General features: G+C 31.6%; 2 protein-coding genes across 3 annotated transcripts in view; both read left to right on the top strand.

Annotated features, from left to right (window-relative positions):
- Brr2 (U5 small nuclear ribonucleoprotein l(3)72Ab) overlaps positions 1 to 2015 on the top strand; it is a 53774-nt gene extending 51759 nt beyond the window's left edge. Inside the window, exon 51 of the mRNA XM_080170482.1 lies at positions 1482 to 2015. Within this exon, the coding sequence (XP_080026608.1) occupies positions 1482 to 1599 (118 nt within the window). The 3' untranslated portion in view covers positions 1600 to 2015. The remainder of the gene's footprint in view (positions 1 to 1481) is intronic.
- A 544-nt stretch (positions 2016 to 2559) lies between these two features.
- The window catches only part of nmo (serine/threonine-protein kinase nemo), a 114140-nt gene continuing 91709 nt past the window's right edge, over positions 2560 to 24990 (top strand). Inside the window, exons 1-2 of one of the 2 annotated variants that reach the window (XM_080170484.1) lie at positions 2560 to 2598; positions 21751 to 21839. In XM_080170484.1, coding sequence (XP_080026610.1) covers positions 21758 to 21839 — 82 coding nt within the window. In that variant the 5' untranslated portion in view covers positions 2560 to 2598; positions 21751 to 21757. Of the gene's footprint in view, positions 2599 to 7473; positions 8072 to 21750; positions 21840 to 24990 lie in introns of those variants that run through there. The other variant, XM_080170483.1, reaches the window with a different exon arrangement.

Raw genomic sequence — 24990 nt, 5'->3', positions numbered from 1 at the left:
CTTTTGTTTTGCACTTTTCTCCAATTTTAAAAAATGATTCTGATAAAATGGCAATATTTTAAGGGATTTATGCATTAATTATAATGAAAAACAGTTTAAGGTAGATTTTAATGATTTTTCTAAATAAGAAATAATTGAAAAAAAGAAATTCTATCCTTATCACTTTAGAGGACAGCTGCTGACCCCCAGTCTTATGGATGAAGCTAAATACATGTTAAAGATAAAAATTACCCCGAAAAGTATACAAAAATGTTTTTTATTGTGTTAAAAAAATCCATTTTAAAATCTTGATTTTGAGGATGATGGCCTTTAAGATGCTCTTACTGGTGGTGAAGGTGAGCTAAATGTTATCTAAGTACATGACCATTACAACAACTTGTCTATTAACCTATGTACCATTTTTTGTAGTCATAGCAGCCTCCAGTGGAGCCTCTCGACATGAAATATAACCATTATCTAAAAACAACATAATTTACTTTATGAATTTTAGTAATTAAAATTGCAATTTTTTTCTTTTTTAATATTGCTTGGCTGGAGGCTGCTATGACTACAAAAATTGGACCATAGTTCAGTATATATGTTTTCTTCAAGGGCAACTTGATAACTTTGATAACATTTAGCTCACCATCACCACCAGTAAGAGCATCTTAAAGGCCATCATCCTCAAAATCAAGATTTTAAAATGGATTTTTTTAACACATCAAAAAACATTTTTGTATACTTTTCAGGCAAATTTATATTTTTTACATGTATTTAGCTTCATCCATAAGACCGGGGGTCGGCAGCTGTCCTCTAAAGTGATAGGGATAGAATTTCTTTTTTTCAATTATTTCTTATTTAGAAAAATCAATAAAATCTACCTTAAACTGTTTTTCATTATAATTAATGCATAAATCCCTTAAAAAATTGTTATTTTATCAGAATTTTTTTTTAAAAGTGGAGAAAAGGGCAAAGCAAACGTTTTCTCATTGATTTTCTTTTGATTTGCATAATGAAGTGGATCGGTAAAAAATACAAAAATATAGATTTTTATTGAAATATAAGCATTTTACTTTAAACAGAATCTTTTTCTTTTATCATACGTGTTGCTTTAACAAATAGAAACAATGTACTGTAAAGCTGTACACTTATGGTATACCATAGACAAAATATCCAGGAAAATGTAGATTGCATAATGAAGTGGTTCGGGGTTTATATTGCTGCTATTTCTTATATCATTAAACATATAATTGCCATAAGTTGCTATTTTCATTTTATTTTCAAAGTAAAGGGAAATAATGTTGGTGGTTTTTCATTTGTTTATTTATTAATTTGTTAGGTAAGGTTGTATTTGGTGCTGGGTAGTCCTGCAAGGGTTAGGCATAGAAAAAAACCGCCCTTATTTCAACTCATAAACTAAATTGGCACTTTGTGGGATAATACCTAAATTTATTACAAAAATATCTGCAAATATTATTCTTACATATTCATTATATTTTCAGTTACTCGCTGTACTTCATGTGTGACTCCTACATGGGATGTGACCAGGAGTACAAGTTCAACCTGGACATCAAGGAGCCGGAGTCGGGAGGCGAGGAGTCCGGGTCTGAATCTGATTAAATTCTCCCCTCGTGGATTTTGTGTCTCAAGAGTTCCTGGATTTTTTAAAAATTCCGCAGATTTTTTTTCAATCCGTCATATTTTGTAACCTTACTTTGAATACTTGTATTTTTTTTCTTAAATCACTTTAAAACTACCACAAAAAAACGAAATTAAAACAGTTACACGATTTAAAGACTTAAAAAGATTATTCTTCTTTAAAAGATCACTAAAATTAACATTAAGGCTTTGGATATTTTTTTAATTAAATGAAATGGATCAGAAAGCTCTTTGTAGTAAGTTGATACTTTTGATAATGTTCATTGCTCGGCAGCCGCGGATAAGCTTTAAGACGCGCGGCTGCCGAGCCCTGATAATGTTGCATAGTGTGCGATTTTTTGCATTTGTTTTTGTATCAATAAATATTAAGAAAAATGTGTCTTTTTGCCTATTTTTAATTTGTATGTTATTATTTATACTTAAGTGATACTTTTTACTTGGTTATGTAAAACTAGTTGATTCGCCCCAACCCTCAAATGGATCTGTTAGAAATATATCATAAAACCACTCCAACACATTTATAAACCTACCTGGAAAAAAGTAACCCATTTGGTCCATCCATTTCTGAGATATTTATATGCAGACAAAAAATACCTTACTATTTTACATTATTTGATATTTATAGGTTGGTCCCCAGGGGCGTCCATGTTTCAATTTTGAGGTTGGGAAAATGAGGTATTTCAAAGGTTTGAGGGGGGTAAAATAACAGGTTTGAACGTGTCAGGGGTTGCTTGCAGGTTAACAACCCTTGGTTACCTCTACCCTTGGACGACTATGATGGTTCTGCAGTGTTAATTATCTTAATAGGAGCTAAAAACAAGTTGCTGAAGCTTAAAAGATTCTCAAATCACACCTTTCTTAGGGGAAAAAAATTAATGTATGACCTAATCTAATGCTTCAAGCTAACTTATTTTCAGAAAAAAATGTTGGTAGCAGGGTGACAGAAAAGCGTCGTTTGAGGTACGTAAAAATGCTCGGATGATATTTAGGCTAAGTTATGTTGATGTATATGATTTACATCAATTTATCGTCCATTGTCTTATTCCTTGAGATCCCTGGGTTTTAGACCATATTTCTTACCCTACTTCTCAACGAATTCAGAACTCAAAAAAGACCAAACGTTTTTATATTCGTTTTTTATTAATATTCTCTTAATTTATAATTTTTTCTATTCATATACCTAATGAGTTAATTCTTATAATTTAGCTATTATTAAACAAACTATTTCTCTCATTTGAATTGTAGATTTCCGAAAATTTTATTAATTTGCCATGCTAATTTATTCTTGCTCCTACTTTTTATAATATGCTATTTAACACAGTAGCGGCTACGCCCCTAAAAGTCTCTAGGTGCACTTTAGGGAGGTGATAGGAAAAGTCGACCCCCACTTTAAAATTTGAGTTTTTCTTTTTTGGGAGTCATCTTTTCTTCTAAAGAAGGTGATACATATTCGCCACCAATTTAGGAATCACGAAACCTTTGATTTTAGGCTACAGCCTAAAAAGGGGGGGGGGCGAAAGTGACACTTTTTGAAACCAAAACTAAAAGTCAAAGGAACTCAACTAAAATAAGAGTTACAGGTCTGACATTTTGCATGGCAGTTGCTTTATAGGTGTACAATATGGAACTGTGAAGAAACGGCGTCGCAACCGCCGAGAAAAGGCAAAAAAAATTTCGGCGGTTGCGCCGCCGTTTCTTCACAGTTCCATATTTTACCCATAGAAAGCAACTGCCATGCAAAATCTCAGACCTATAACTCTCTTTTTAGTTGAGTACCTTTGTTGACTTATAGTTTTGGTTTCAAAAAGTGTCACTTTCGCCCCCCTCCCCCCCTTTTCTACTATCTGTCACTTAAAGATGATTAAATTAATTAACCAGTCTAGTTTATTACACAAGTCCCAAATGTTTTATAGTTATTAGTAACGTTCTTATTCGTTGGCTAAACAACTTTGGGGACCTATATTGAATTGTAATTGGTTGGTTCATTAAGTTGAGTGTCCAGACGTTTCAACCACTAATTGTAATTTACAAAAGGGGTAAATTTGGGAGTCATCATTGAGAATGAACAACAATTTGTCGACCATTGTCTTATCCCTTTCCATCCATGAATAAAATAGACATAATGAAAACATAAAAGTTATTTCGATATCCTTTGCTTTATTATATAAAGTATATAATACATGAATCTATTTTCAGAGAAGAAATATATATAAAGAAATTGGTATCACATCTATAAATAGAAGAATTGCATAATAATATTATATTCTAGATTTATAGTGGCAAGCTTTTTTGTTTGTAGCGAAGGATCTCGCTAACTTCTGAACTGAATTGAAAAGAAATGCTCAACTTCCGTTTACCCTCAAGTTTCCCTAGAGGCCTCTAGGGGCGTAACCACTAGTTCTATACTTAAAAATCAAGGTTTTTAGAATCGATGCTTTTCAAAAATGAGTATAGCTCCCTATGTTCGTCCATAACGGATAGCTCTCATAGTTAATTAAGGCATAATAGAAAAGTCTTAGTGAATTCAAACTCGGAATGATGTTTCCTGTAAATGTTAGGTATATCTAAAAGCATAGCAACTCTACTCGTTATACTAGAAAGGTCCTTCTATATAAAATGATTTTTGGAAAAATGATTCCTAGTACAACAAGGTATTATATTATAAGGGAAGCATCTCTATAAGCAAGTCTTGTAAATGTCCCTAAACAGCATTCTGTAATAGTGTCATTTTGTACAATAAATTACAATAGAAATTGAAATAATCTGCTTGTTAAGTTCTGACACTCTACAAGGGTTAAATGTTCGTTTGTCCTACCTTCTTATTTTTAGAACTTCGCTTTTATTGATTTTGACATCCTTGTTTTTAATTATTATTTTATCTTTTGTTCTTTTATAAGTTTTTAGCTTTAGAGACGTAATATTAAACCTATTCGAAACTTTTATAAACGTCTAGAAAGTATTTACTTTGTCCAAATATTGAATTACACATTCAGAAAATTAGAGAAGGGTTAAAACAATTTCCTTTCTTATGTTATATACACTTCTCAACATTATATACAACTCTGAATCAGGGATCTCAAGTCAAAAATTTTTTTTACCCTACTTTCATAGCAAAAATACACGACTTTACACGACTTTTTAAAAGGGGAAGGGAGGGGTAGAAAAAAGGGGGAAGGGGGAAAGTAAAAAGGGGGAGGGGGTAAAGGGGGAAATTTTTACTTTCATCCCGATTTTTAAGTCAAAATAAGTAACATTCAGATTAAGCTATAATATCGATTCTTGCCCAAAAATCTGCTGTGATTTCATAGAAGGAATTTTTTAAATATTTGGATCTATGTGTTCCATTTAATAAGTCACAAAAGAGATAAATTTAGGGAATTGCTGGATGACGTTTAAAATACCCCCTATGGTGAAATATAACACCAAACAATAAAAAATGTGCACTTCATTTTTCAGATTTGGGTTCAAAGAGAATTTTCTTGGGACATATTTCAAAATTTGAGAAATACACGACATTTTTGGAAATTACACGACTTTTAGGCCAAAAAAAGGTCGTGTCACGACTCAATAATTTTTACACGCAACCCAAGTGAAATACACGACTTTTAGGCAAAAGTCGTGTAAAAAACACGACATTGTGATCCCTGCTCTGAATTGATGCTACATTGACCCTGATCGAGGTAAAGGGGAGATTTCAAGAGTTAAGGGGGGCGGTGAGTGAGCTATTTAGAAAAAATAAAGGGGGGTTATGTGGGTGAGTGAGAGGGTCGTGAAGTCATTGTACGGTTACAAGGTTCATTCTGAAGGTCCGGCACGACATGTTCAAGGGGATCTTAACACCGCACCGGCAGGGGTCACAAGTACTATGATATAAGACAGGCAAGACTCTCGGGCCGGTACGGGTCATGTTTTGCTTTGCAGACATTGCCTAAAATTCCTGAAAAGTGCAGTTTCCGGGTGTTTCAGAGGAATATTATGGGGGGCGGGGGGAGGTAGAGGGGAGATATTCAGCTATTATGAGAGAAGTGAAGGGGGATATTTCTTGCAGAAAATGACGGCATGGGACAAAATAAAAGGTGCATCACTTTTTTTTTACAATCCAGAATGAATTCAAATTGTTGAGAGTATTTTTGTCATAAACATTCAGTAAAGCAAAAATATTTGAAAATTAAGATAAAAATCAAAACCCATTCATTAGTCCATTCAGTTGATTTTTCTTTTTAAATAAGAGCACTGAGCACCTTGTCAATATTTGAATAAGGCATTTGCTTGAATATAGGCTCAAGTTAAGAAGTCCCTACAAGGTGTGCTTGTTCACTTTTTTAGTAGCGAAGCTACTCTATAATATACTTTGTCTGTCCAGCTGTCAGTAAGTCTGTAATTCTATGGGAGAAACGTGATTTTCTCGGCTCTTATTAAAAATAGTGAGCTGAAATTATTAGTGAAAACTCCTGTGACATATGATATGCTTATCTAGTCCATACATTATTTTGTCCATCTGACTATTAATTGGGGTGCTAGATTGATTTGTAATTTTCTCGATTCCTGTTCAAGATAAATGGCGTGAATTTCCAGGGATTAAATAAATTCACATATTACATATTTATATCAAGGTTTATTAACATTATTGGTTGAGGTGCTAGATCAATTCCTAGATTTTTAGGTATTCGAGATTTTTTTGATCCCTATACAAGGTAGACAGCTGAAATTTTCAAGGATTGAATAAGTTTACACACTACATATTAGGGTGGGTCGATTTTGGACATTTTTTATCTGAGACCAAAGCGGGGATCTGCAAATGATTTTTATGAGTATAATACACCTCTGGATGATTTAAAACTTATCCTAAGTCTTCAAAAAATCTCGTTCCTAGCCTGAGAAAACCTTATAAAACCTTTACATATTGGACAATTCTCAATAAATCTTTAAAAATGGTGGTTTTTTAGTAATTTTTAAGACTAGGAACTTTCCTGGGAGCACCATGAAGCCATAGTTCTGATTCAATAAATTTTTTACTCTCATTTACAAATAGCTCTACAATTGTATTTCTGGTCATTGGTAAAAGATTGGTAAATAAAGGGTAAGGAAGCGAAATATGACTTTGACTGACTTATAGTCGGAAATGCACAAAAATATTTAGCCCTCTAGCACTAATAGCAACTGAGATAATAAGTGGAAAGGACTTGAATGTCGTCTTTGCATATTTTTTATATTAATGAAATACAATTTTAAGTTGTCGCATTCTAAATCTCAATTTTTAAAAATTCTTTATCGGTCAGACATTTTATTTAAAGTGATCGTGAAGCAAGTTATAAAAATTTTATATATATTTGGAATTTGCCCCCCCCCTCCCCCCCCCTAGACAAAGTGCTTCGCACGCCACTGATCTCTATATAATATTCAAGTCCTAAAAATGTAAGTATGTCCTGAAACATTATCTTGTATTTAACCAGTTTTTCAGTTTTACTTAATATTTTGTTTTGACTTTTATACTTTATATTTTGATTATTCAGTATTGACACACTACAAGTGTTAATGTTCATTTGCTCTTACGTTTTAGAGCTTCACTTTGATGGATGTTGTCATCCTTGTTTCTAATGTCTCAGATTCAAACATTTACCCTAACATATTAATAACTCTAATATTTCAGAATAAAAATAAGTGGTTCACCCTTCCAAACAGTCACTCCAAACAGCTGACCCCTGCCGGCGGCTAAACCCGACCCATGCCGTATCTAAAATCTCCCGCCCCTGCCGTCCGCTCAGCTGAGAGAATCAACTCTGTGTATGAAGAACTAAACTAAAACGAAAACGCGGTTCGGGGGCCGGGGCAAACAAAGACTGACTGTCAGAGGGAAAGGTTATGTCAGTCATTCTTGCAAGCAAACAAAAGTGATTATTATTTGTACAGCTTTATCTATAAAAATTTGCACATGATCCATAATTGTAAAGTGTAATATAGAAGATAATAAAGTGATAAATTTACATCATTTGTATAATAAACATTATTAAAATAAGAAAAAATACAAATCTAAATAAAAAGATGAGTAGACGTTAGAATTGTGAATAAAGTGAAGCCACGCTAAATAAACTTATAGCAATCCTTCCCCCCCTCCACCCCATGTTCATATCCTTCCCAACCTTACCCTAAACTAGCTGTGTAACACCCCTGCCCCAAATACAGCTGTGTTTTAGCTTTAGTGACAATATTTTCAGTGATTTAGTTTTAAATACCTTGAAATACAAAATTAAAAAGTGAATTATTGTTAAAGTTATCAAAGATTATAAGAAAATCATTTGAAGCAAAGCCCCTTTGTATATAAATCTTAATATAATACTATATGAAGTGGTTTATGTTATGAGAAAGTGAAAAAAAGGTGAAGAACAGCAAAACGGAGCCGGGTTTGAATCCTGCTCATGGCAATTCTTTGCAGGAAAGAAAATAACCATCTTTATAAAAAAAATGCTAAGAGTGATCGTTTTATTTGGTGAAATTAAAATTTATCATCCTATCCTACAATATAAAGCAGTACCTAGGGATTTTTGTCTGAAGCTAAAGTTCTCTGAAACTGCTAGAATGAATTTAGTTTACTTTTCATGAAAGCTTTGTCTTTGGGTAGTTTCAGGCTATTTTCCTGACCCCCTTAGCGCTCTCCTATTGGCTAAGGGTGAAGCATTAAGTATATACTTTTAAATTCTTAATAAAAAGAGTAAATCTAACTTTTGCCGTAGTACCCTAAACCTTAAATAATAGTATAAAGGTCTAAGAATTATAAAACAAAATTTATATAATCAAATACTTAAAATTATATCATATACAATTTATTCTAAAGTTAACGGTTTTTTTTTGTTTTTCATTTATTTTTGGGGTATGAAATTTATAAGTTGTCTGCCCTATTTTTATAAGAACATATTTGTTTTATAAGAAAGTACTTTTACTGACATAAGTTAAATTAAAGCTTATCTCTTATATAAAACATTATTATTTTAAATCGTAATAAATACCTAATGTTAAGATATCATATAGTATTTTGAATGATAGATAATTAAACATAATATTGTCTAAATTTGATGAAAAAAATTCGCATTTTAAGTTGTATTTTTCTATGGTTTGATTTTAAAGACAGACGGACTTGCATATCCTTAGTTATACAGTAGATTTTCTACTAAAAAAGTAAAATGGTATTATATATACATATGTAGTAGCGGAACAAATGGTCAAAATGCATTTTGAAAATGGATCTTAATGTGTATATCAAATAGAAGGGAAGTTTCGACAGAAGAGGTGTATATTCTTTCTTAAAAAGTCGCAATTTTATTTTTAAAATGAGTAGCAAAGAATTTTTCATTGCGATATTATTTAAAAAAACGTAATATTTTGAAATGTTACACCCCTAGGTAGATATTAAAGTTTGGTAGGAACTTGCTGCTTTGATTAGATTTTTTTTTCTTTACCCATTAAACAATTTAAATCAATAATAATCGATATATTATTATTTGAATGTTGCTCTAAGTATTCTAATAAAGTAATACCCGCTTGCAGGTTAAAATTACGATTCCCCCCATATACCTTCTCCCCAACCCTCATACTGGATAAGCGAACTGACCAAAAAATGAGTTTCATATAAGCAAGTCAAACATTCGACAAATTTTCCTCTGTTATTACAATCACGTATATCCTATTTCCATATAAAAGATATAATCATTTAGATGAAATAACTAAATAATCGAAAATTTGATTTTCCATATATGTAATAAGAAATGTTATGTAGGTATCTATTAAGTAAAGTGTTATGTTTGTTAATGTTGTTGTTGTTTTAAAATTTATTTCAATGAAACAAATTAAACACATTTAATATTTGGTATAATTATCATGTTATGATAATACAATATTGTAAATTATAATATCTAACTAATGCGAAATAAGTGGACATTATTTTTACTGAGCATCAAATAATCAATAAATTTATCGATTAAGTTACTATTAATTCCAGTGTTATTGAGAATTTTAGAAGCAAATTGAGCAATAAACATTGTCTGAGCAAAACAATTAAAATCGCTGAATTTCAATATTTGTTCATCCTTGCTTATTTTTAATGATCTGTCTTTTGCTATAAGTGTTAAAATACTAATTTGAATATATTCATCATTTTGATATACAGGAAAATGTATATTGAACAGATAAAAGTTTTCTTTCAAAAAAATAAAATCTGGTTTACCATCATTGTAGTAATTATCAAGAAATAATGCGAGACAATGCGTAAAATAACTAGGGAAGTAGCATTCCATAATTGAATGATCAGTGTCTGCTTTTACGTTACATTTCAAGCAAAGATTATTATCCAATAATTTCATTTCATACAATTTGCTTCTACTTATAAGAGTACGGTTAAATTGTTCAAACAGAAAACTTTTATAGTATAAAACAATAGGAAGCGATAGAATTTTATTAAAGCTATTTTTGAAAACCTCAAATTCTGGATTGTATTTTTTATCCATTTTTCTAGTTTTAAATGAAGGGGGGACAAATTGATCTTGCAATAATTCTTTGTTTGTTTTTTTAAAATAAAAGGTATATATTCTGGGAGAGTTTTCAAAAAGCTTTATGATAGGCTTCAAAACAAACTTTTGTTTTGATTCAGTTAAACAGATTAAGTTATTAAATTCAAAACCACTACACATATTTTCCACCACTTTTTGTAGTTTTAATAAAACTGGTTTCTCAGTAAGATTTTCTTTAATGGCAGAATTTAACAATGGCCGATATAAAACTTTGTGCTGTATTTTGATGAAATCAAGAATTGATGCAATGGTGTTTAGTCCATGCTCGTTTAGTTCCATTATATCAACATTGTTAAATTTGACATTTTTTGCCCAAACAGATGAAGTAATATTTGAATGAAGAAAGGTTTCTCTATGCTTTTCTAAAAGTACTAAAAATCCTTTGGTTTTTCTAAACATTAGTCCACTTTCTAATGGATAAAAGGTTCTAAAATTTTTAATATAATTATGAAAGATTTCAGATCCAAGGTTATTAAAAATACTACTTATTGGTACATGTTTGTGAGAAAAAAGTCTTGCAATATTTGAGTTTGGAAAAAGATGGGCGTGCTTGATTAAATTTAAAAAAGCATTAAACCAAATAATAAATGATTGTTGAGATGGTAGCAACATATTTAGCCCACCGTGAGAAAAATCCATCTCTATTCTATTTTTTGCAACCTTGTATCTATAAGAATTGTCGCCTTCATTGCTTTTTGAAGACCAAAGAAATTTTGCTGTTATTTTCCAAAGTTTTTTTATTTGCTTTTGATTAGGAGCATAAATTCTAAAAATATGAAAAGCCATGGTGTTCATTAAGGAGAAAGTAATATTTCTACGTTTGAAAACATTATCACTGCAAAAAAATGCAAATTTTTTAGATTTTGTGTTAAGTTTTTCAAATAACTGTTCATATGTATAATCTGCTGCTTGAGTCAAATTAAAAGATAAATATACCCCTAAATGTTTTACTATATCACATTTAGTCCCTAGAATTGATATGTTAAGAGGGCACTCCCCATTTGTAAGAATTTTAGTTTTTTGAAAGTTGATTTTGATGTTTACTGTTGACTCTAATTTTTGAAGTGAGTTGGAAACCAATTGTATGTCTTCATTTGATTTTAATTGAAAGGCATTAAAGCCATCGTCAGCAAAAAAAATTGGATCAAATGGTTTTCCATCCAACTTCAAAGTTAGGTTTTTAATTTTAGGACTTGTTAAACAACAATAAAATATGTGGTTGTAAATATCAAATAAACTTCCACTTGAAGGTGCCCCTTGAGAGAAACCAATTTTATTTTTATATTTCTTAGATGAGTTTCCTTTTACAACAATTTTAAAGCTTCCGCCATTTGTAAGAGAGATCCAAGATTTTGCAAAATTGCCTTCTGGAAAAATATGTTTAATTATAGTATTTGATACACAATGTAATGCCTTATCATATGCACGTTGTAGATCAAAAAATATAAGTTGGCTATTGTAGTTGTGCGCTTTTATATGATTTATTATGCTTACAATAGAAATAGTGGCATTGGCCATATGACGCTTAGGTATAAATCCATATTGGTCAGAATGACAAATTTTAGAAAGTAAAGGAGTAACTTTTTTATTAATTGCTTTATCAAGAATTTTCAAAACATTTTCCATTTGTGCAATAGGGCGGCGGTTTCCAGGTATTGTTGGATCAAGTCCTGGTTTAGGAATATATGTAATATTTCTTTCCTTAACAAATGATAAACTAGAATTATCCAAATCAATATCATACATGTTGTTAAAAGCTTTAGTGGTGAATTTAGGTAAATTATCAAGCAAGAAAGCAAATAATTGTGTTGGTTGTGAAGTTGGACCAGGCATGCTATTTGACTTCATGCTCTTGATTACTTTTCTAAATTCACCTGTTGTTGAATATGGATTCGTTAAATGCTTAATTTTAGGATACATATTATCAAGCTTTAAATCAAAAAAATTAAGTAATTCATCTAAATTCGAATTTGGCATAACATTTGGGCACACTAGTTGTGCATGCAAATCACCAAAAATGTTGGCTATTTTCTTTGGACAATCAATCAATTCATTATCAACCAGCAAGTTTGAACATTGTTTTTTTGAGTTTCTAAAATTTTTATAAGTAAAGTTGTTTGGTAAACCATCTAGTAAGAGGGCTCTCATTTGAAAAGTTTCAGAATTGGTTTGAACAAGCATTTTAAAATATTCTTGCTGTTGTTGTATAAGCCGATTGATTTCCTTACTAGCCTGGCCACAATTTATATTTGAATCAATCATATCATAAAGCACATTAATTTGTTTGTCAAATTCTTTAGTCTTGTTATAAGATTTGAACTTTAATTTAGAAAAAAATCTATCATGCGCTTTTTTGAGATGATTTATTAAATCAAATAGAACTGTGCTATTTTGATGTTCTGAGCTTACATATGTAAAATCATTATCTATTAACCCAAAATTATTACTATAATTGTGGCTGCTAATTTTAAAAGAAATAGGATCTGCATTTTCAATTAGAAATTTAGATGTTTCTTCTTTCATTAAATTAATAAAATCTTTATTATTAAATAGATACCCTTGCCATTTTGGTGCTGAATATTTAAATTTTTTCTTGTTTCCAATTCTCATTGATTTATGATCAGAGAAAGAATTGTAAGAAAATTCAATAAAGTTAAAAAAATCCATATTTGTATAAAAATGATCAATATATGAATAAGAATTAATTCTTTGCTTCGTACCCCTCCAGGTATAGCCTGGTTCAATATTTAGTTTATTTGCTAAATCATGCATATTATATTTTTCAAGAAAGGATTGAATAAGGATGTTCCTGTTATTATGTCGTTTTTGATTAAAATCACAATTGGTATCACCAAACATACTAAAATTTGTTATGTTGTTTCTGTCTAAAAATGAGCTAACTTTTTTTAATATTTTGTTGCACTCCTCCCTATTTGAGGGCAAGTAGACAGGGACTAGATTCAAATATTCATTCCCAATTTTTACCCTTACAAACATAGCATGTTTAGAGACAATAACTTTTACATCTCTTTTTCTGTCCTCAATTGAATAACAATTATCCATGAATCCAAAAATGCCTCCTTGCCCCGAATCACATGAAGTCTCCCCAATATATTTCATCCCCTTGGGTAATCGAATCCTTCTGTGAAAAGATTTAAGTTTAGTTTCAAGGCAAAAATAAATAGTTGGAATATGTCTGCAAGAAGAAACCATTTCCTTAATTTTATACGGGACACCATTTAATCTATATCTATTTTTCTTAAATTGTCCTAATCCTCTGACGTTTGTACATAGTATATTTACAGGGCTTTTAGGTAAACTATTCATTCCCTAAAAGTATTACACTATTGCTGTTGGTTAGCAAACCAATACAATCTAAGGTCTATTTATCAAATAAACCCCTTAAACCAATGTTCAAAATTGATGGGTTGGTTTTTTCCCTTGTAGAGTAATTATCAAAAGAAGCAGAAAAACTATTAATATCTTAAAATATAGAGGACTTTTCTAAATAAATTTTTTGAAACAGAATTATAATCTAGAAGTATTTTACCAGTCTAATGTGTATGTGTGAAAATTTTTATTTTTGTATCTAAACTTTCCTCCCCCCCCCCTCCCCCATCCCCCTCCATCTATCCATTAAATTTCTTCCCCCCATCTCCTTATAGTAGACCCCCGCAGCTAGGAATAACATAAGTATTTTTCCCATGTATAAGTAAAGGGTTAACTTACCCCCCCTCCCCCCCTCCTACAAAACTCCTTATATATTCATGTGAACTGTAAGAAATATATACTTATTATTGTAACGCAGCTACTCTATAATTATTTGTTATTGCATGCAATTTAGATAAAATAATACAGTTCAATTATAAAGGTTAATATAGGTACACTAATACTATTTAAATTATTCTATTGGCTATTATGAAATCCAATTAGCATATTAGCAAATGCATCAATGCTAGAATTTTGTTCTTGTTGATCCTGAAGTGAACTATTTTGGCTAACTGTTGGTGGTGGCATTGAATATATTTGAGTAGCTGGTGGGCTTGTATAAATTGGACAATTGTTAAATATACTTGGGCCAATTGCTTGATATGCAACGCTATAGTGTTTTTGCTGCAAATATGGACCTTGCTTAAAAGTGGTTGTATATATGTTTTGATATTTTGGCTGTTGCGATAGCCTTAGGTCTGCCATAATTGCACTCATTGGTAGGATGGGTTGTTGCATTGTTGCATGTTTGGTTGGTTGCTGAATAGGAGATAGCATTATATTCCTTGGGGAAATGCTATTCTTTTTTTCACTGTTAAGTGGCGTGCTATTGCATACTATTTCCCCAAAATATGAGGACTTAACATTCTCACTCATTTTAACTTTTTTACGCCCTTGATTATTAGACAATGGACTACTTTTAGCCCCACGCTTTCCTTGGCTATTTAGCCTGTCACTATTGCTGGCGGATGGTTGTTGCTTTGTTTTTCTAGCTGGTGTTTTAACCATGTCAACATATGATGGTTTGGTTGCTGCAGTCTTACCCTCCACATTCTGAGGTGTGGTGTTGCTCTGAGAGCGTGTGTTTCCAGGGGCTACAGGGATAGTGCCATCAATTTGTGTGCTCAATGATTTTTTCCCCTCCACATGTTTTCTAATAGCGTGCATGAGCATGTTGAACTCGTCAGATTCAAAGCTTTTGTCATCTAATGGAATAAAAACTCCACTGTGAAACATCTCATTTGTAGCACAGTCGCTGTAGCTTGTAGGTTCCTTCATCCCTGGTGTTCTGAAAACATACATTGGGGCCACTTTCTCCATTCCATTAATCGCCATAAGGTTGTTGGTAGCAAACCAAGTGATCTCCCCTTCTTTTTGTAGCTGTTTTAGAACAGAAGTGACAGCTCTCAGATTGTGTTTTAACAGAGGAAATTTATTAACACAATAGTGCACAGGAAATATTTCCCCTTTCTCCTTACCCAACTTAGTCAAGGACTCTACTGCCATGTCCCTGGCAATCCTGCTGCTAAACTCAATGTTGATGGGATACCGTTTAACAGAGCCTACAGCAGGAAGTTGTCTAAACTCTTTCACATGGTCAATCCCTGCAGGCCCAACGCCTAACAAATCAGCAAATGCATGAAAATGTGAATACTGCTTACCCCATAAATGATAATTGACCTTCATGATACGCCTAGCATCAGGGATGTGAAGGGATTGCTGTAGATAGCTTAACTCAGGAGGTAAAATATCACTATGCAAAGTGACTAAATTGTCAGGGCTGCCATAATCAAGCCCAAGCCTAGTTTTTAGAGATGAAAGTTCTCCTCTTATGTCATTTACTAGATTATACAGAGCAAGCATATGATTCGCATGCTCCTTATCTGTTTTGGATAAAGCTCCCAGCTCGCTCTCTATCTTTGATATTCTGCCATTAAAGTTTGACAGAGCTTTTCGTTTGTCAACATTCACTTTACTTTTTGCACCCGTCATGTTTATTGCAATATGTTAGAAAATCAGCACAGTGTGCTCACGATGATAAAAAGTTGGATGCTATGGTTTAGATATTAACTGGTTTAAAATGTTAGTATTTCAATGATATTTTAACTTTAAGTTTAATTAAATAGATAAGTCACTCTTAAAATATTAAGACACCATTAGTATAACATAAACAAACATTGTGCTATATATAGACAAGCACACATGTTAATGTTATCACACTAGCGGTCAGATAACTACTGATTATGTTTGTTAATAACTTTCAGAAATGTACATAGGATAGGATTTTTTAGACATTTTATCAAACATCAGTGGCCCTATGAAGCTTACATAAAATGGAGAATTTACTCGGTTCAGTAGTTATTGAGATCTTAAGCTTCAGACAAAGAAACCTTAGTACTTTATATAATAGGATAATCATTGATTTTTTTTCTGCTTATTTGCTTCTGCTTTTATCCCATGTTTGTGACTAGCTAACTGTTAGGATAGAGCCGGGCTAACTAATAGGCAGATAAAATCACAAGACAACAATTAGCAAAACTAAAAGCTATAATGACTTCTAAATACTGCTTTTGCATACCTTTCCTTAATGGGGTTAAAAAAGATAATATGCTGTTTTGCTAAAAATAAATTGTTTTGAATTGTTACCTTACTTTTTGTTCACTGTTCAAATGGATTTAGAATATACGTGGATATTATGATTTGTCGTCAATTTAGCTTGCTGATATGGAACTCGTTTATTAGTAAGTTCGTTCATCCAGTATTTTGGGAGGGGTTGAGGTAAAGGTGGGAATAGTTATTTTAGCCCACTGCTAGTTTTTCTTTATTAGAGAACATCTAGTAAGATCCAAGTAATGATATACATTATCCGTTTCTATTAAATATTATCAACATAATGGGCAAATTGAACTATAGATTAGCTGAAATTATACAACTGTAAAAGTATGACTACTAACTGTGTAGTATGTTGTGTATATTGTACTCTTAACCCCATCAACAATTGTCAAGTTGTGGATTTTGTCAAATTCATTTTTGAACATTTTCTCTTTGTTTCAAAATATGATGTGCATATGAACTAAGTGTTCGTACATTGGTGTTTAATAAAAACATGGATTGCTAGTTTCAACGAACATTCACTATTACTTATTTACATTGTTTGTACCTATTTACCCCCACACAAGGTTTGAAATATACAGAGCAATTCTAACGTGCTCAAAATTCGCAATAGACATTACATTAATTTAACTGTAAACTACCTAACTAAAAAAATGCTGCTTTTTAGGTTAACCAAGGGGTTGAGTATTTGTTTCTTATCTGTAAGGAAATGAGTTTACAATTTTCAGTTAGATTTTTGATTAAAATTGGGGGATGGTATATTATTTCATCTTGCTTTGTTATGATTCTCATTATCATTATGAAAAACAATGATTTGCACTTAATTAAAAACTTGACTAAATTTTCAAATCTGTTATATTGTATAAGTTTTCAAAACGAATTGTTATGAATCCGATGCTAGGCCAGTGATATTATTAATTAGAAATGGAGGTATGCGTTGCCCTCAAACGGGGACAACTAACTGAAATTATCAGTTAGGACTTCTAGAAAAGTGTCGAGCAATTAAATGTTTTGCTTTATCTATAAATTGTAAAAATATCTGGTGATAGGTTCAGTTAAAAAGTAACGTAGTTAAGCATTTTTCTAAAAATCAAATTTTTAAAGAAATAGATTTATTTTTAATAAGGGGTAGCATAAGTCAAATAGTCCTATAATTATTTCTTAGGTCACAAAGATAAAAATAAGAGGCTAGTAAAACACATTTTAAAACTGCCACAAAAAATGAACAAAAGCACATGTTCTCTGAAGCAAGGGTTCTTTTCTTAACAGTTTTGAAATTATGTTGGAAAAAGGTGATAAGGGACAAGCCAATGGATTATAAATTAATATACATCCCAAATAATGATACAGCAAATTTCCCCTTTATTGGTCGAACAGTTAGTACCTACACCACTTGTTTATTAACTAATAAGATATTATGGTTAAAAGCTTTGGGTACTAGTGTAATTTACAGTCCTCACCCTGCATGGTATTACCAGTTAGGTTTAGTCTTTAATAATTTTTTGGCGGGTTATGTTTTAAAACCTGAAAAATGTCAACCTTTAAAAATCCAAGGAGGGAGGAACATTGGGCTGTTTATTACACTAGTCCCCAAAGTTTTACAAGTTTTTCTTATTCGTTAGCTAAACAACTTTGGGGACTTTTATGGCATTCTGATTGTTTGGTTCATTAAATTTAGTGTTCAAACGTTTCCACCACTAATTGTTATCTACAGAAAGGGTTTGTGTATCATCATTATAAATGTACATCATTTTATTGGCTATTATCTTATCCCTTTAGAATCCTGAAATAATCGCTTTTCTAGCGTACTTTTAAGACAAACCTAAAGAGCACAATTTTAATAATGATGGTGGGATAGATTCAGGGAGGGGACAATGGACAAAATATTAATATTTCTTTGTGTATGCGTGTCCAAACTCTTACATAAGTTGATTTTTATTATTGAAAGGAATTTTAATTTATACGCCATTGTCTCATCCCTGATGACAGTGTAAAGGACCGTTGAGTTATTTTTTTTGTTTTGTCGTTAGCTGAGTTAAGCAGGTGCTCGTATGAGTGTTTCCAGTGTTGCAGTAAAATCGTCAAACCTACGATTTGCTGAAACAATGTTGCTAACTAATTTGCCATAGGATTCTCAGTATACCGCTGATCTGATATGGTTCTCCTTTACAGTGAAGCTTCTTAAGGTCCTAAGATGGTTTTAGCTTATTTGTCGGTCCTTCCATATCCCTTCGAATATAGACCCCATAGATGCTTGGGGATCATCCACTATTTATTTTTTAAGAAAGAGTAGGTAATTTTAGTTTTTCTTTGTGTTAAGACTATTAAAATGTAAATTGCTATATGAAATTTCGACATTTTTGTAAGAAACATACAGTTCTTAGCTATCTATTTATCCCCCCTCCTCACCCTCAATTCTACCCCAATTCATTATCATTATTCCCCCCAAAATCTATCTTTTCAATTAATCTATAATTATGTTTTTAAACATTTAGATACAACGTTAATTATCCCAAAATCATCAAATTGCCTTTTTCACTGGTTTGTTAACAATTAAAAGCGAACTAAAAAAGAACTTGTTTTATAGTGTCGCCACTTAGGTTTCTTTAACGCATCATTAAGAACAAAATAGACTGATTTTTCAAAAATCATGAATGGAAAAAAAATTCTCTAAAACCAGAAAATTAAGAAACTCTTTTGATGAATTTCAAATGAATGTTTTGGAAATTAATTTTTAATAATTTTCATCAAATGCAAATACAAATTTAATAATCCTATACAAATATACTAGGAACTATGTTTTCGAAGCAGTAAGAAAAGTAGGAAAATAACCTAAAACCAAACTTAGATATAACTATTAAATAGCCTAAAACCATCCAGGGACCTAATAGAAGCTTACATACAATTGGAGAACTCATTCGGTTTAGTATTTATCGAAATCTTAAGTTACAGACTAAAAAACTTAGGTACTTTATATATTAAAAAGATGTAAATATTTGAAATTTTATTCTAAAATTCGGTTTTAAAGTCGCCGACCTACCTATCTAATGGTATTTTTATTGAATAAAGAATTACAAAAATTCTTTGTTTATTTTTATTACCGGAAGTTACTTAGGAAAATCGATGTAAACGAATTTGTATTCTTAAAAATTATTTATAAGCATTTTTTTTAAAGCTGTAAAATTCTACTACATTGTTTTTTGTGTGTGTTTTTTTAAAACCATTATTCCATTCTTATAAAAAATAATTTTGGCCTTTAATCTTCTGTTGATTTTTTCCCCTTTGAGAATAAACCATTTTTAATTCCTATTCTTACTAGTATTTTAGTACCTATTAAATGATGTAGTCCGTCAAAAGCAAACTTAACTAAATATATTAAATGAAATCTGGTTGTTTTATTATAAATTGATGAATGCTTAAGATAAGAAAATCTTATGTGTATGTACTATGCACCACTAAGCTAAGGGGTTGGGTTATGTTTTCTAAACATCATTTTTGTTGTAAGGCTCGCAGATTGATTTTTTTATTCTATAAACTCTTGGGGAACCTTTGGGAGGGAGGGATCAATCAAATGTAAAATACACTTGCAACTTAAGTTAACATAACATGATATCTTTGGAATCTTTTGTTAAATCTTTATTAAATCTGTACAACGCTTCCCACTTTTGCTTGAACAGAACGGGTAATTTTGTTATACGTAATTTGGGATGCACCTCAATTTAATGTCCATTGTCTTATCCCTTAAGATCCATGGAAAACCCTGAAATGATATACATACATATTTTATAACCAGAGCTGGATCTTTAAATCATTTTAATGGTGCGCAAATCGGGGTGCACCAAATTTCAGCCAATCACAGCGCGGCATTTCGTAAAATGCTGTGCTCTCATTGGTGGAAAGTTGGCTCACTCCGATTTGGCGCACCATTGAAATGATTTAAAGATCCAGCTCTGGTTGCTTTTTAGAGAAATTGTTCCTAGTCCTATCCATGTTAAAGGCGCCAGTATGGATGAACATTTTCCAGTTTCCATTCTACTTAAAATAAATCCATTTGAATATTGGGAATTTGATTTCATTAAAATCAAATCTTTATCATTAATTTAATGCTTCTTTAGATGTTCCTGTACTATTTTTTTTCTAAGAGGAGTAAGTTGTTACTTGGGGGTCAAACAAAAAGAATGGGATAATGCTCCACTTTCATTTCATCAACCCGCCCCCCCCCCCCCCCATTCATCCCCATCTGCCCAGAGGGAGCGAAAATAGATGCATCAAATTTAATTTTGCGAAAAATCATTTTTTTTCCGCGCGCAAATATATGAAGCATAAAATAGAGTTGTGTGCTATTTATCCCAGGGACCTAAAGGGATAAGACAATTATAAATTGATTTACATCCCCAATGATGAACCACACAAAATTACCCCTTCTGTAGCGTAAGATTAGTGGTCAAACATTTGAACATTCAATTTAATTAACCAACAAATCAAAATTCAATATAGTCCCCAAAGTTTTGAGGCCAACGAATAAGAAAATTTTAGTTTAAAACTTTGGGGACTAGTGTAATAAACAGCCCAATGTTTCCTTCCTTCCATCCATGTATTTATACACTTTTTCCTCTCTTAAATATGTCATTTATCAAACTGCCCACCTATTTCCTCAATTTTCATAGCACAGCAACTCTTGAATTATGATCTTTAATTCAAACTGATTTTTTAACTAGAACGTTTTTGATTTACAGTAAAGTGGCAACATCAAGAGAACAATAGTTTAATAGAAAAAAAACAATAAACTAGTTTTATAACTAACGTATCCTTTTCGTTGGATCAAAAACTTAAGACTATTGAATTTGGTTTGTTCACTAATTGTGTCAAACTTTTCAACAAGATACTTTAATTTACAGAAGTGGTTATTCTGTTTGGGGATGTAAATCTAGTTATTGTTTAGTTTCACTGTCTTAACCCCTTGGATAAAACACTTATAAAATCAAGAGTAGATGCGCTTCCAAAATTGTGATACTAAGTAGACATTAATTTTTAGATTTCATTTGCCGATTATAGAAGTTAAATTAAGTTCATGTTTAAAGTAAGAATAATGTGTCAACATGTGTAACAAACATGTGTAGTTTCTTTTTTTTTCAATTCAATGTCTTTTTAATCATAGATTATAAATTACTCTGACACCCAAAGTTTTTATTACCCCGTTTTCAGTCGATTTCTTATTTAAATAACCTAGGTATAACTTAAGCTAGGTATAATTCATTAAATATTGCTAGAATCTAATTGCTGAAAATGTCAAATATGGGAGACCTATCACCTATAATCGTTAAGGTTGTTTCATACTACTTTGAAATTCCTTTGATTCCAATCGTAAGTAACCATAATCCAACATGTTACATTAAAACTACTTTTATGTTTAAACATACACAAGATGGTTATTTTTTGTGATATTTAGTGAGGGCATGCTTCACGGAGGTTCCACAATGCCCAGTAGAACCGGTCAAACGGTCATAGGACCGTCCCAGCCTCAGGCTTGGCAACCAGGTATGTACACTTTTTAACATTTGTAGCGCTGCTACGCTTTAACATAGGTTGGTTTGTACGTCCGTACGTTCTGAAAACCGATTGGTAAAGTTTTTTAGTCTCTTCTCTAATATCTTTCTAAACACCAGTTTAGAGAAGCTTCACATGGCTCCCTGGAAGCTGTTGGTCAATTTTATATCCTAATTAAAGTCTTTGAATCCCCTTAATGCTTAGAGCGAAGACTCCCGGGTTTTAAAGCTTCGTATTAAACTTGGGATTTAGTTAGATTTTTTTTTCTGGACTAGTCCAATATTGCAAGTTATATTTGCAATGAAAATTGATTTTAAGAACATAATAAAACATGTGTATGTGTTTATTGATAAATATGCTAGCAAAAATCTTTACATTTGTCAGCACTTTGTTGTTTATTAAATAGAGTTGTCATAGACTTTTAAAATGTTACATTTTTTTCTTATTTTGAAAACCATGTTTTGGTTGATTTGCTGAACGATACTACAATACCAAATTCTCTAGTCTATAAATATAAAAAATCAGGAGTTTAAGGATAGGCTTTATAAACGATAAAAAAAGTAACCAAAAAATCTATTTGGTGGTCACAGGGATATAGGGGACACTGGAATGTAAATTACACTGGTACCCAAAATATCATAACATTGTTTCCTTATTCGTTGGTTAAATTCTTTGGATACTTTTATTGAATTTTGATTGGTTGGTTTCTTTTCGACTGATAAGAGGGACATTGTGCTCTTAATTACACTAGTCCCCAATGTTTTATGATACTGTTTTCTTATTCGTTGGCTAAAGAACTTTGGGGACTTAAATTTTATTGGTTGGTTTTTAAGTTGAGTGTCTCAACTTTTCAACCACCAATAGTAGTTTACAGAAAGGGCATTTTTGTATATTATCATTGGGTAATTACATCAATTTATCATCTATTGTCTTTTCCCCTTTGTTCCTGAGAAATTAAATAATGTAGGTCAAACTTAGAAGCATGAAATATCAATCATGTAAAAATAGTTTAAAACCTTAAAATTTAATTTTCATTGACAATTCACATTAAAACAAAGCAGTTTGTCCATAGATTGCGCAGCAATGATAAGCTCAATATTTTTTGGGACAAAATCGTATCTTATTCTATACAGATCTCCGCGGATATTAAAATGAAAGAATATAAGATCTTTGATAGCCTGGGCCTTTGTCCCTCGGGACTACCAAAGCTGGTATTAATCTTAGGGTTTTTTTTATTTCAATATCCGCGGTAAAAGTGATGCTATACATGATTTTTAAGCATGGCTTAAAACCAGTTCTAATTCAGCGGGTGTTAATAGTTTCAAGGCTAGACTTAAAATAAAATTATTTCATTAAGATTGATTTCATAAAAATAAATAAAAAATAATTTTTCTTTGTTAATAAATAAAAAGTGTTTTTTTTATTATCTTTATGAACAAATGTAGAATATTATTTTATTATCATTTTGTTTGTTTATGTCTAAAACGCGGGAATTGATTTTCATTATTCCAATATGAATTATTATTTATTTTCAATTCTTATGGATTTATTCAAAGATGTTTAGTATCTACCTATTTAACACTACTAGCGGTTGCGCTTCTAACATCTAGGAGCCCGGCATAAAATGGGCAATCAAAGCAAAAAATAGCATAGAACCTTTTTAGGACCTTTGTGAGCTTCCATATAATGAACAACTTAATCAAATCAGTAGTTATCGAAATCTTACAGACAGAAAAGAACCTCATTACGTCAGTTTATAGGATTTCCTTTTTTTATATGCGTAGAAAACAGTTTTAACTTCCATATTAAATATTCAATAATTTCATAACATGAAAAAGTTAACATGCAGGTTTTGTGTGATTTAGAACAGTATAATAAAACAAGGATGACAACATTCATATATTGCAAATTTATATTGTACTTAAAACCTTTCTTGGGGAGAAAAAACGTATTTTATATCAGTCAAGGTTTTAGTTTAGATAGCAGTAAAACCAGAAAGTACGTAACTTTTTGCTAATTTTTCGTTTTAAAACAGTTAACTTTTGATATTATATGGATTCTTATTCGTTTATAGGAGTCAAGCTACTATATACTTTGTTTTTGCTTGTCTTATGTAAAATTTAAAAAGACTTTGGGACAGATTTTAGAGAATTTTAGACCATAAATCTAGAGCCAATATGAGTTGCTGTTCGAGAGATTCAAATTGCATATATTTAATGTGTTACTTTATGCTAGAAGAAATTGTTAATCAAACAAAACAAAGGTGTATGAAATGAATGTTGTCATCCTTGTTTCTCTATCTCTTATGGAAACTTTTTGCTTTGGGTTTTTTGTCCTAACACACCCGCTTATACACACACACACTCAAATACACACACACACACTCAGACACACACACACACACATGTATCATAGAACTCGTAATGGATTTTGCCCACAATATTTAAATATATAATCTGCACAATATTTTGTGTGTATATGTGTGTGTGTGTGTGTATTTTTGTGGGTAAACGTGTAAGATACCTGCGGAGGGAGTAGACATTGAACTATAAATCACACTGGTACCAGGGTGTCGGAGCCGTATAATTTTGATGCGGCTCCGGCTCAGCGGAGCCGTATTTGGAAATACGGCTCCGGCTCCTACCTTAAAATTAATATATCAATTTTTTTCATTATTGAATTTGATAAAATAAAATAAATAATATAAAATATTTTGCTTTTATTTGATTAAAGCTGTATAAAAGTAGAAGGATGTGTGTATATTTGTTAAGTAACAATAGTTTTGTTAGTTTATTATATGGAAATAGACCGTTGCCTTATTATAATATTACTTTAAAAAATCATTTTTAGCTAATCCGGAGCCGGAGCCGTTTTTAACGAAAAATACGGCTCCGGATCCGGCTCCGGCTTCACCAAAAATGTTGCCGCTCCTGGCTCCGGCTCCGAAACACTGACTTGTACCCAAAGTTTTATCTCATTAGTTGACCCCAACAAAAATGTAGGTGCTTTTATTGAATTTAAATTGGTTGGTTTCAAACTATTCAACCAATAATTTTTATCTACAGAAGGGGTAATTTTGTCCGTCATCATTGGGTACTTACATTGTCTTATCCCTTAAAATCTCTGAAGATACCCCTTTTTA

The sequence above is a fragment of the Acartia tonsa genome, chromosome 8, assembly GCF_053477335.1.
Source record: "Acartia tonsa isolate MP-2025a chromosome 8, ASM5347733v1, whole genome shotgun sequence".
Taxonomy (NCBI): Eukaryota; Metazoa; Arthropoda; class Copepoda; order Calanoida; family Acartiidae; genus Acartia; species Acartia tonsa.
The sequence above is the reverse complement of the archived record's forward strand: the minus strand, read 5'-3'. Positions and strand labels throughout refer to the sequence as shown.